The sequence below is a fragment of the Procambarus clarkii genome, chromosome 82 (genome assembly GCF_040958095.1).
Source record: "Procambarus clarkii isolate CNS0578487 chromosome 82, FALCON_Pclarkii_2.0, whole genome shotgun sequence".
Classification (NCBI taxonomy): domain Eukaryota; kingdom Metazoa; phylum Arthropoda; class Malacostraca; order Decapoda; family Cambaridae; genus Procambarus; species Procambarus clarkii.
This window is the reverse complement of record NC_091231.1, coordinates 6,379,519-6,393,411: the sequence shown is the minus strand read 5'-3', so window position 1 is coordinate 6,393,411 and position 13,893 is coordinate 6,379,519. Positions and strand designations below refer to the sequence as shown.

Sequence of the window (13,893 nt, the reverse complement as noted above, 5' to 3'; positions counted from 1 at the left end):
CCAGTTCTTTCCCTTCTCTACAAAGTGGACCACCATTGCTGCTTCCCTCCCTTCAGGTCATTGAGGAGTTGACTACATCTGTGATAGAGTTGAAGGTAGTGTAGTCAGCCTGCCACACGCTGCCTCTTACCATCCCCTTCCCCAAACGAGTGGGGAACTGTTTTTTTCAGGTAAATTCCTGCACAGGCCCTAAGCCTCTGGCTTGCTCACTAAGTGTTGCTTGTTTCTGTTTTACTTAGGTGGAGTATGAGTATTTGACTCATATGGTTGCTTCAGAAAGATTTTGCCTAATGTGTTTAACAACAACATCTGCTCTGTTGAATCCAAGTTGAAATCTTAGAACCCGACAGTAGTCTGTCGGGTTCCGGGAAGGTGATGTGAACAAGCTTGCACTAGTTTGGTGAGATTTGAATTCTTTACAAAGTTGGAGTTCTTTCGGCATGTCTTGAGGCTGTGGTTTCTAAACCAGCAGTGGTCTGTTTTGTCTTGCTGACTTTGAAGTTAATTCTCCTGTGGTAACATAAATAAATAAATGCCATTACTTAGTGCCTTTGTGAGTGGGCCAGGTTCTGGTGCTGGTTCCCATTAGGCCTATAGAACTCTACAGTTGATGCGACCTAGTAGATGGTAAGCTCTGTGACAGTAGCTTCGGGAAGCCACCAGGGCTTGCACAGAAATTGGTGTTTCCCTTGAATTCAACACTTTTTTCTGTTAACTTTTGTCTCCAGTTGTCAGGATCACAAACTTCATGCTCTCCCTCAGAGGGTTTGGTTGTTCTTTTGGCCATGATGGGTTGTTTCTTTGCCTTCAACCATCTCCTCTTTCTATCGATGAATGATACTGCTGGCTTCCAGAGAGGACCTTTAGCAATTGATGCTTAGTTTGTCCGGCACGGAGTGAATCATTCATTACGTCTGATAGCAGCAGTTTGTTGCTACTTGCACACCACCAGTTCTACTTTAATGGGATGCACTCTTAATCGAACCGGTTATCTTAGTTCCATGTTCCAATGCACGTTTGTTCCAGGTCGTCTGCGGTGTCATAAAACTAGCTAGCCTCCAGTCAACCTTCAGGATCATGATGTTTCTAAATTTGCAGCTTTGGCCACTGTTTTTAACCAATATGTTGTGGGCTGGTATTCATGCTGAAAGGTTTGAGAGAGCTAATAGGGTCTTAATGGCTTAGGTATGCATACTTTGTGCATGCATCCTGAAGGGAGTATTTTGTCACCAGTTTTTTAAGGAATCTTTAGTTTTTAGTTGTTCTTTAGTGTTTTGAGTGTCAGGGTAGTTAACAGATGAAATGCATTTGGCAGTGATGTGGTACCAGCAGACTCCATACAGCTTCAAATGTAGATATTAGAGCCCAGTAAGCTCAGAAATCTGTTCACCAGATGAGAGGCAGGACCAAAACTCAACTCCTGCAAGCACAACTAGGCGAGTACTGTTGTCTGTAATGTCTCATCTTCTGGTTGCTTACTCCGCGAGGGTAATCATAACAATCCCCTGCTTACTGTGCCTCTTTAACTGAGCCAGGTTTTGGCTCTTGCAGGCCAACAGGATGCCTATGATAGGTGTGACTAAGCACTGTATTGGGAATCTACTGTATATCGACAACATAGCTTCAGGGAGCCACCAGGGGCTCGCCCAGAAAGGATATTTCATTACATTCAAAGTTGGTTTTTCCCATTGTCTCATGTCACGTGCAGTCACAATCACTATCTTTCAAACTTTAATTTCACACACAAGCACATTGAATTTCAATACAAAACATTAACTGCAACTTTCCACTTGTTATTCATTACAGGCTTCTGATGTTCTTGTAGTCATTCTTTCTTCTACTCTTCTACCTTTTTTAATCACTAATAAGTATTTCCTTATATTTTGATGGGTCATTTGTGTTTCCATCTTTTACCTATGTGCCCTGATTTTGTTGTCCCTCACCAGGTAAAAAAGAAGTTTATATTCACTTATCATTTTGAACTTTGTGATGATATTGTTTCTTTTTCTGGGAAGGGTCCCATAATGCTTGTTACTATGGCGATTCAAACAAAATGGTATTTTTAGATGTGTATTTGATATAGATTAGTTACAGTGGTTGATGTTTGAATTGTATGATGGTGACAAACCGAGTCGTAAGATGCTGCTGTTGGAGGAGATGGTGACGTCTAGAATGATGGCGAGTTGCGATAAGTTCATAGTTGCTGACAGCAATCTGGTGTATTTACTATTTGTGTCTGCAGAATCGAGCTATTAGCTCTTGGACCCTGCCTTTCTAACCAATCTAGTTTTCCTCTATTATATCTACTACATATAATTATAACTAACACACACACACATATACTGTACATACATCCCCGTAGCCCATAGCAGCTGTAACTCCCAGGTACCTATTTACTGATAGGTGAATAGGAATATGAGGGTGAAAGAAACTCTGCCCATTTGTTTCGGCCTGGAATCGAACCCGGGCCCTTAGGACTATGCTCCCGAGCGCTGTCCACTCTGCCGCGAGATCCCTGTGGTGTGTGTGAATGGCAGCGTTGCGATTTTAGCGGCCTCATATTCTCATCCACCCAACTTCTGTTATGGACCCAGGCTGCTCATAAATTGGTTGATTGGAACTTGTCTGATATCTGTTGGATGTCATTAGTAATATTGTATGTGGAATTCTTGGGAAATATATACAGATATCATTTATACTACCTGAAATTCCTGGAACAGAGGAGAGGAATACCAATACCCAGTCAAGAGACCCGAGTAACTGAGGTGCCTGAGCATTAAGGAAGAGTCGACATCGAACTCAAAGTAACAATATGGCTCCACCAACACTGAGCGGTAAGAGGCAACAGTATTAGGCACAAGATAGCTGATCTAGAAACTATCAAGACAAAAAGAATAGGATAGCATTGACCAAAACTGAAGTGAATGACAACAAAGAAGACAGATTAGTGGCAAAATGAGTGCCAGGCAATCACATACTGCCACCATGTGGAAAGACAGGTGGGACACCAACAAGCCAGCCACCCGCTTGCCAGACAAATGGCTGACTGACGCATATAAAAAACTCCAGACCCAGAGCAGAGGTCAGACCAGGCATTTCAAAATTATTTATATCGTCTGCGATGTAAATACTTATATGAGTAAGTACATAGTCTAGGCAAATGAAACTAACCAGGCTTAATGTTGAACAAAATAAGATACAACAAAATTAAAATGAGAAATTCTAAGGTATATGGATTTCATGAATGATTTCACATGTTATCAATATGTGCACTACCTGTGACATGGCACACTTTTGGCGAATCCCTTGTCTGATCAACTGTGGCTTGGAACACAGTTGTTCACAGTGCTCACAGCATTTTCTTCTCACCATATACAGGACATTATGCTTGTTGACTCTGTCTTTCAGTGATGAGGTCACAGTTCATACGAATGGCAGACGTTGTTCAAACTCCTCAAGATTCTAATGCAATATCAACACAGAATTGCTTGTGCTCGTCATCTGTCTTTAAGGCCTGAACGAGCTGCAGTTTGTAGGGTGTCATTATCTTGCGTTTATTTCGGGGCTCAACTTCCCCGTGGCTCGATCCCTCGCCAGGCCTCCTGAAAATGGTATTGGGTGTCGACACGTGCCTTGACAGTATGTGTGTTGTCCGTCCTTATCAAGGGGAGTGCTAACCTTCCTTCCTTTCAGTAAAACACATTAGCCATTACATTCATCACATCAGCTTGCACATTCGTCATTAGCAAGCATCTCTTTGCGACATGCTAAACTGTCATTGGAGGAATCTGGGTTTCCAGACTTGCTCTTCTTATGGACTTTCTGGAAGGCTGCACAGACAGCCTACTACTTTGAAATTGTTGTGCCATAGTCCAACTCTGCATTGCAGTTGGTGCATTTTTTGTGAATTCTCTCTCAAATGCATGCTGCACAGTCTTCTTTGACTGTGTTAGAGCATACTCGAACACACAAAATACGTTTTCTTTTCCAGTGTATGGCATTTCTATACCTGAAAAGAAAAATACAAAAAACGTAGAATTTTGAGTTGTTTCTACACATGCTGTTAAAATTTGATATCATTATGAACGAGAATTGGTCAAGTTATTAGATTACAAAATTATATAATTTTTCTGAAATGCCCTGTACAGTCATCGGGCCGATTTGCTGAAAGAGGAGCCACAGAAAAATACCCAGGTTCAGACACCAGGCTAGAAGTGCCAGAAAACAACAGCTGGGCTTATCACCAAGGAGCCAGAAAGATCACCCTCCCCGAAAATAACTCCAGAATAGACAACCTGGAGCAACAACCTGAACTGGAGAAAAAAAATAAAAGGTAAATGCACCTCTACTATCCAGTTCAAAGGCATCCACTGCAAGAGCCCTACAATCGGGAAATGGAGCCCTATAGGGTCAACTGCCTCCACTGTCACAAACCTACACACACATAAGCTAAACCCTGCCCCTACTCCAAACCTTAGATGCTTTGGAGCTGGAACAAGGTAGGGGTGATCAGAAGCAGGGCAAACCACACCATCAGGTGAAGGAACAGGCGGCACAGACTTGGTACAGGTGGAGTTCACCAACACCTCCAATTCTGGGTCCCTAAACACCATAGAGGCTAAGTTTTGGGGCATCCAACCAATCACAATGCCATGAATGATTAACCCTATCAAATCTAGCTCTAAAAGCAGCAGCTGCCTGAAAAGCTTCTACAATGGATGCTGATTCATTCAAATTGGAGGCCCAAAAGTAATCACAGAGGACTTGGGTTGGGGATACCTATGGCCAAGAGACAACATGGTAAAAGCTGAAAGAATGACATTGTCTGGTAGCATAGATAATGAGCACCCTTCAAATTCACACATGACTTGATGGGCCGAACCAACCAAGGCAAAGTCCTATGAGGGGATTACCAGGGGCCTGAAGGCAACTAGCCAAGCAGAACACATTGGTACTGAGGCTGCTCAGTACCAACAGGACACCTGTCTGGTGTCGTATAAACACACGAGTCCCAGTGTGCCCCAGCACAACCAACAGAACACCCCCCCTAACCAAAGGTCCCAAACATGGGACTCAAAGATAAGTAAATATCCCTAAGTGAGGCTCTCCACCAAAGTGCCCTAGGCTTTCAAGGGCAAAGTCTCCAACACATGAAAGATCTCTTGTCAGTGCAGTGGCGGTGCTAGAGGGTACCCTCGAAAGACACAGAGAATGTGTGCAGCCCAGAGGAGAACAAAGCCAAATCAATACAACAAACTGAATAAAAAACACACATGAAGCAAAAACTAAAATATAGAGCAGTATAAAGCAAATGGCTCCAGCAGTAACAAGGCCAAGAATGGCCAGCACTTACCTTGAAGCAGAAGGGCTTGTCACGTCTGAATGACCCTGGAACACTACTGTCCAGCTAAACAGTACTGTAATTAAACCGAGTAAGGAAGATGGCTGCGTGCAGGTACTGTCCTCGACCAGGCCTCCTTTTTGTTACAACCCTCAGGAAGCAGCCCGCAGCAGCTGTCTAACTCCCAGGTAACTATTTACTGCTAGGTGAACAGGGGCTACTATAAATACTTCTATGAATCTTGCACTAATTTTGAATGTTTCTCCTCTTAATCATTTGCAGAGTTCTTCAGCAGTTTTGAGGCTTAGGTCTTTTGTTATCCCTTCAGTTGTCTGTAAAGCTTTATTGACTTTCTAGATATGTTCCTGGTGTGGTGGCAAATTGCCACTTGATCTCTGCACCTCTATGAATGGGGCAGGTTTTTGCCTCTGGTCCCCAGTAGGCTAATTAGAACTCCTGTCTCTGATGTAACACATTTGCATGGTACAATCTCAGAGTGATAGCTTCAGGAAGCCTCCAGGAGCTCCTCCAGATAATGAAAATATATGTAACACCTGCAAGAAATAAACTTTTTTATACTGTATTGTATAAAAAATTTAATTGCACATTGTGCTGACCCAGATCTGAGAGAATTGTACCATGAAAGGTTAAACAAGACATAATAACCTGTAAAATAAAAAGTTCTTAAAACACCTGGTAAATATATTCAAACCACACATAACTTGTATGAGTAATATACTCAGTTTTATTTAGGAATTATGTACTGCATTTAGAAAATCAGTAGAGCCATGAGCAGGATTCCAACCTGCACACCAGGTACTGCCAAGCACACACCTTGGACCACTTCACCACAACATGCTAAAAGCAATGCAACCTGGGATTCAGTTGAATCCTCTAGGGGTCCCGAGGCTTCCACTGAATCCCAGTCAAGGTTTCACACATTGCCCTCATACGCTCTGGCTGTGGTCTAGGAGTTCTATCTCCATTGTTGAATATGGATGTAAGACTGCTTGTTTTTGAGGTCAAGAGACTATTTACAAGGTCGCACGAGTAACTGCTTAACATGGTTAAACAGCGTGACATTGGCCAACAAACTCTGGACAACTTAATATTACAAGATTCAGTGCTTTTGAATACAGTATGTTATTCACATTTTATCATTTGCATATTTCAACACAAAGTAAAACTCTTTCACACTTCAAGGATTAATTGAGAAGAGAGTTCATAGCTCATGTAGGAGTGCAATAAGCTCCGAGCTACAACTTTGAGCATTCACTGGTTTGCAGCCATCACTCGATGGACACCGAGCTACAACTTGAGCATCACTGCTTCACGACCATCATTTGGAGAAAACCCTTGTCAAATTGTTTCTTCTACTATGAGTGTGAACTTAATTCCATGATAAACTAATTTTATGACTTCTTTAAGTCACATTCAAACACTGTGAGAGATGATGTACTGGCCTCTGGAACATTATAGGTATGCCTCTCAGTGTTTACTTGGAGAAGATTTAGACTAAAGGGTTTTTCCATGATCACTTGTTTTCCATTCCTCTATGATCTCACATCTGAGAAAGTTAATGCTCTATAGCTTCTTGAATGTCTAAGAAGCAGGGTAAATCCTGTATATCTGGAATAATTTGGGATCAAGATCTGTTTATTTTGTTGTATATTCTTTCAAAATAATAATCTTGCTCTTCTTAGCACCTTTGTTTTAATATCGAAGGGAGATTGTGTGCGTATCCATTTCTGTGATTTTTGTTTACTTGTCTGTGGCACCACGGGCTTGCTGGTAGCAAACTGTGGCACCATGGTATTGCTGGTACCAAACTGTGGCACCATGGTATTGCTGGTACCAAACTGTGGCACCATGGTATTGCTGGTACCAAACTGTGGCACCATGGTATTGCTGGTACCAAACTGTGGCACCATGGTATTGCTGGTACCAAACTGATGTACCACAGGCTTCCTAATGATTGACTTGTGTTGGGGATCCTTTGGAATGATTGTTCTTGGTAGCTCTAACTTGACAGGCATCTTCTGCTTTAGAATTTTTTCGGGTAATGGTATGGAAGTTGGGATGTGGTTGTGTGCAAACGTGTAGGGGCCAGAGTCAGATCGGCGAAAGGATTCGTGGTATGGAGCATCTCCAGTGTTGCTCAGCCGGGAGTACACATACCGACCTGAGAACACATTATAATTACAATATAAATTATCTCCAGTGATCAGAGTGCACATAACCAATATAAATACATTTAATATTTGGTAGAGCATGCAAGATGGAACACTGAAGGTAAATAACAGTAAGATACAGTACTGCTTTATGAAAGATGAAAGTTAGGCTGATTATAGATGACAGATAACAAAAACTGAGGTAAGGAAATTAGTCAAGAGACTGTTAATCCATTTAAGGGGAACTCTGAGAACTCAACCTGTAACTACACTTACATAATTACACTTATGAATAATTAAGTATAATTACACTTAGGAAGAGTCATAGCCAGGTTGTAGGGACGACCACCGGAGTCCTGACAGTTTCTAGGTCCAGCCCACAAAAATTGCATCTTTTTGCAAAACACAGTTGATCGAAGTCCCTAATAATTTTTGGTTGCAAAATAAAGGAGATAACATCAAGGTCAGAAAGAGCTGTAGAAGATGAGAAAGTAGTAGATAAAATTATACAAAAAACTTTGTACAAAATTGTACAAAGATAAAGTAGTAGATAAAAATTGCCTCATGGAAGGTCTTACTACCATAGAGAATGTCTGCGACTATAGGAGGATTGGAAAGTACAGTATGTAAAAGGGAAAGATCGACCGTTGAGGATCACCCAAAACAGTGCCAAACAGATGGAAGCAGTACTAAGGAATGCTAGAAAATTACAAATTTGAGGAAGGGAAAGTATGGTTGTTAAGACGAGACCTTTCAAAAGAAGACAGAAAGAAGCTGAAACTGAACCTCGTCAAGACAAAACGTCTAAATGAAAGCAGGAATGAAGAAGAAATCAATTCATTTTTCTACACAGTGATAAGGGTAGGCAGACCAGTAAAATGGTACAAAAAGGCAAACCAACAAAATCACTAGAGAAAAGGGTTATCTTGAGATGATTTCAGGGCTTTAGTGTCCCTGCGTCCCGGTCCTCGACCAGGCCTCCACCCCCAGGAAGCAGCCCGTGACAGCTAACTCCCAGGTACCTATTTACTGCTAGGTAACAGGGACATCAGGGTGAAAGAAACTCTGCCCATCGTTTCTCGCTGGCGCCGGGAATCGGACCTGGGCCACAGGATCACGTGTCCAGCGTGCTATCCACACAGCCACCGGTGCCACTAAGTGAAGAGGTAGTGAAGAATAAGGAGAGGGGAAACATGTTTTTGAAAAGTGCATACACCAACATAGAATGAGTGAGATTAAAGATACTGGACTTAAATGATGTAATACAGCTGCAGATACCAGACACTGTTACACTCACAGAGACAAAACTTGAAGATATTTTAAATGAGGTCATCTTCCCAAGGGGCTACTCAGTTTGGAGACAGGACAGAAAAATTAGGAAAGGTGGTGGCATTGCTGTGCTGGTGAAAGAACACCTAATGGTAAATGAAATAATGATTGCCAATCCACGAAAAGTTGATATAATATCACTAGAGATTTGCAATCAGGATGATAAACTAATGATCATAAATGCATATAGTCCACCGCCATGCAACACATGGTCAAAGGAGGAGCTGGATAATAAACGTGATGGTCTTATAACAATAATGAGAGATTATAGCAAGAGCTGATAAAGATAGATCACGATTGTTGGTAGTCGGCGACTTCAACTTGAAATCCATAGACTGGGAGGCATATGAAGCTAGAACTGAGGGTTTTTGGACTTGTAGATTTGTAAACCTCATCCTGAAAACATTCATGTTTCAAAGTGTTAAACAAGCTACGAGAATGAGGGAAGGGGATGTTCCCTCCATGCTGGATTTGATATTTACCAGGAAAGAGGAAAAGAGATTTGACATTCAATACCTTCCTCCCTTGTGGTAAAAGTGACCATGTCTTTTTGGGAGTAAAGTATACAATGCATTATAATCTGGAAGAAAATGAGGTTGAAGCAGTTGAAAAACCTGATTTCAGGAGAGGTCATTATGGGGAACTCTGACATTTCTTTAAGGAATTTGACTGGAAAGACTTGCTGTTAGGACATGAAGTAAATGAGATGTATGTCAAGTTTTGTGAAATATATGATAAAGGCACAACAAAATTTATACCAAACTAGAGATGCAGAACTAGGATACAGGATTGGTTCAACAGAAATTGCAAGAGGGGCCAGAGACCAAGAGACATAAAAATGAAATCAATATTGGAAGAGGCCAAACCCCCAAACATACCAGCAATACAAAGATGCGAGAAACAACTACACGGCAGTGAGGAGAGAAACAAAAATTTAAAAAAAGGGATTGCAGACAAATGTAAAACAGAACCAGGCCTATTCTATAAATTCATAAATAACAAATTGCAGGTAAACATAATATTCAGAGGTTGAAATAGGAAACGGATTCACGGAAATTGAAATGGAAATGTGTGAAATATTTCCTTTCCTAGGGAAGAGCCCTGTGAAACACTACCTTCCATTCCTCTCCAACCTCATTTATTCTTTCTGAATATGACTGTTTTTTTGTCCAATAAGTACTAGTACTCCCATACCCAGTCAAGTATTTTTTCAGTTATCCCCACTTGTCTCTCCATCATGTGTGTTAGCCTTTTGTGAAGAACTGTATGAAAAGCTTTCTGGCAGTTTAAAACGATGCAGTGTACCCATGGTTTCTTCTGTCATATTTTGGCGATCCTGTCATAGAATCATCATTGTTTAACAAGATTTTCTCTGAAGCAATGGTATGCCTCCATAATAAAATTTACTCTTTCCAAATGTTCTACAATACTTTTCTGGCTGCTTTTTTTCCAACATCTTGCATGGAATACATGTTAATGACACTGGTCTATAGTTTAGTGCTTCATGTCTGTCCCCCTTCTTGAATATTGTCATTACATTTGCCTTAAACCCTCCTGTAGTCCCCTCTTCTGTATTCTCTAGTGTTCTTTATCCATTTCAAACTCTTTCAGTTCTACAATATAATCAAACACACTAACACAATGGTCACTGGCTCCTAGTGGCACCTCATATTTTAAGCTCTCTACATCATCTTCCTTTTAGGTAAACACCAGGTCTAGGAGAGCTGATGGATCACCTATTTCTTCTTGGCTCCCTGATATGATGCCACAGGAAGTGTTAGTCTGTGTGTCCACAAACTTTGCTCACCATTTTTCATCTTCCCTGTGAGGATCCTTTATTAATCAGTCTATTTCCCAGTGATTAAATCCCCAAGTATTAGGATCTTTGCTCTGGCTCTCCTTGCTACTGTGGCTGTCTTTTCTATCATCTTCAAGCATGTTTCACTGCATTTATCATACTCTTTTTCTTGACCTTCCTGTAGTTAATGGAGGGTTATAAATAACACATATCACTATCTTCATGGTCTTCATTGTTATCATATCTAGTATAAAAATTTTGATGGTTGATTACCTCTAAAATCTCAAAAAATTTATCTTTGTAATTATCTCCAGAATTAACCTCTATCTCCTCAATGCTTCAGTGTTGTTGTATCAGTAGAGTTACTCCTCCCTTCCCCTGTTTATCCTTTCATTTCTTAATACTGTATCTGGTATCTTCTTGGAAATATTGCAGCTTCTTATGTTTATCAGTTTGTTTCCATAACTGTGATGATTTGAGGACACAGTGTAAGAGGGGGGGGGGCCTTATAATGCTAATATTAAGCATAATTAATTATATTAATTTTTATTTAATTTTATATTAATTATTATATTAATTAATTATACTATATTAATTTACATTTGAGAAAATTCCTGTTTTGAATGAACATCATGTTAAAATTGATGATTGCATCTTTGGGGGTTGACCACTGGATGAAATAGACTTTTGCCCAAGGACGGGTGACTTCCAGAGACTGGGCAGTCGTCCGGCTTCACCTCCTGTACAAGAAACAACACTGCTCCAGCTTGTATATACTCTGCTTAACATTATACTGGCGACATGCATTTGCTTAACCCTTATCTGGTAGTTGTGCAAGACTAAATTTCTTACAAGAAATTATATTGTATTGTTTTAACATTGACCATTTGAATTATCTTATTTATTTTACTCAGATGTTTTGTGTATGGTGGAAATGGCTTTATTCTATAGATGCCACAGGTACTAATACTTTGGAGAGGACCCAAAGTCTGCTGCTCCAGCAACACGGCACAATTTTGAAGAGATGTTACAAAAAGATCTGCCTCGCTTGCATTTGAATTTGGACCTATTTCTCATATGGCCTACTTCCTCATCTAGTATTTACTCACCGATTCGATTGCACCTGTACAGTCGATTCAGCTTCATGTAATCAACCTGAAATACAGAACAGGTCAAGATTATAAAACATTACCAGAATACATGTAATATGTTTATCAGATATACACATGTGATTCCTTTCTTACAACTTAAAAAAAAAGCAAGAACTTACTGGAGAATATTTGAATTTACCACCCTCCAAATTGGAAATGCTTTTCACTTACCTGGAGAGTGTTCTGAGAGTTCTACTCCCCAAGCCTGGCCCCAATGAGAGCTTAGTTCAATAGCATGTTGCATGGTTGGTACAACCCCCCCCCTCTCTCTTGCCTGGTTTCCCCACTTTGCTCTTTCCCAATCAACCTCTCCTTTCTAATCCTCCTCCCATTTCTCCCTTTCCGACTCTGAACTTTCTGCTTCTCTCTGTCCAATTTTCCTTCTGCCTATCACAAAATGAAAATGGGAAAAGGGGCCTGACAGCTGAGTGGACAATGCTTCGGATTCGTAGTCCTGATGTTCCGGGTTCGATCCCCGGTGGAGGCGAAACAAGTGGGGAGTTCTTTCACCCAGATGCCCCTGTTACCTAGCAGTAAATAGGTGCCTAGGAGTTAGACAGCTGCTACGGACTACTTCCTGGGGCTGTGCAGCAAAAAGGAGGTCTGGGCCACGGGGAAGCTAAGCCCCGAAATCATCTCAAGATAACAAAAGTAGGCCTTTCTCAGATGATTTTGAACCATGATCGTATTTCCTAACCTTGGAAGGTTCTCCAGCCCTCATGAAATAGTAGCCTCTGCGTCGAGATCTAATGGTGGGGGTGAGGAAGGACCACTTGCCAAAGGCAAAGGGGCTGTAATGCATCACCGAGTCTGCCAGAGAAGATACAAGTCTATATCAGTTGCTGGTTCTAACAGATCATTATATTTTTATAAATATCCAATATGTACCTATATGATCCTCTGCTCCGAGATGAAATGTGAACAGAGTACACAATATTCATATTCCAGATTCCATCATGCTATAATTAATATTTATACATTAGACCTTCCATTCCTGCACCTAATTAATACCCCCTCACCGTCCACTGCAGTTAGAATACCACTATCATTCTACTAACCTAAATCATATGGCATATCGGTAAGATCAACAGAATTGTAGGATCGCTTGAGGAAGTTATCGACCTGGCCCTTAGCGATGTTATCCCACAGGACTTCGACGTAGTTGTCTCGGTCGGGGCGGGTGTGTTCATGATAGAAGCCCAGGGTGTGGAAGAGCTCGTGGTAGACAGTGCCCAAGTTCCACCAGTTGACACAGAATATCCCCAGTGACACCAACTGCTCGCCACCCACACGACCAATGTGACTATAGCATCTGTAGAAAGAGATATCCACTGTTTATATTGCGTGCTAGATCTAGTATAATTTATGTTTAATTGTTTTTACCACTGGAGGAACCGTGAACCACATGATGTGTAATGTAATACGATAAAAAGTGAATCCATAGTGCAGTGAATCAAAACAAGGGCACAGTGAATCTCATGAGGTACACTAAACAGCAAGTATAGGCTGCAGAAAATACAATACAGTAGGCCTATGTAACAACAAATACGAATATGAATATTCATTTCACGTCTGTTTTTCCAGTGCAAGCGTTTTGTTTGTCTCTGAACCTGCTGTAGCTTGTCTTTAGACACATTTGCAAAGAAGGAACTTAAAATACTTGAGAAAACAAAAATTGTATAATAATTTAGCACAGTGGTGACCTATGGTTAAGAACTGCACACTAAAGGGGTTTGAGGCTTATCAACCGCGGGAGGATTATTGGTCATTACAATAGCTTATTGACCAACCAGCATGTACATATACTATGCATATATTACTATACTGTAGTTCTGAACTATATTCAACATTATTATTATTACCATCAGTCATTATGTTGTCAATAATTACACTCATGAAATCAGCATATTCCGACTGGCGTCTCTAAAACGAAGACAATATCCTCAGAGTGCTATTTTGATTGGGTGATGTAGGCAAGCTGCTTAACCATACCTTCCCTGTTGGTAATGGGAGCGGTTTAGGACCACAGTTTGGAGGCCATGGCCCCCTTGGAGGCCTTTTTGCAATAAGTAGGGGCCAGAAGTTAAGGCAGTGTACAGGAGC

The 13,893-nt window shown here is 41.0% G+C and overlaps 1 protein-coding gene and 1 pseudogene across 9 annotated transcripts in view; both read right to left on the bottom strand.

The window, feature by feature from the left end:
• Window positions 1–3,605: 3,605 nt before the first annotated feature.
• LOC123764462 (U6atac minor spliceosomal RNA) lies at window positions 3,606–3,701 on the bottom strand (annotated as a pseudogene).
• Window positions 3,702–6,059: 2,358 nt separating this feature from the next.
• LOC123764355 (astacin-like metalloprotease toxin 2) overlaps window positions 6,060–13,893 on the bottom strand; it is a 30,159-nt gene continuing 22,325 nt past the window's right edge. For all 9 annotated transcript variants that reach the window (XM_045752027.2, XM_069316004.1, XM_045752025.2 and 6 more), the window contains 4 exons: window positions 12,849–13,102; window positions 12,488–12,600; window positions 11,749–11,794; window positions 6,060–7,523 (listed from right to left, as the gene is read on the bottom strand). In XM_045752027.2, coding sequence (XP_045607983.2) covers window positions 7,018–7,523; window positions 11,749–11,794; window positions 12,488–12,600; window positions 12,849–13,102 — 919 coding nt within the window. In that variant the 3' untranslated portion in view covers window positions 6,060–7,017. The remainder of the gene's footprint in view (window positions 7,524–11,748; window positions 11,795–12,487; window positions 12,601–12,848; window positions 13,103–13,893) is intronic.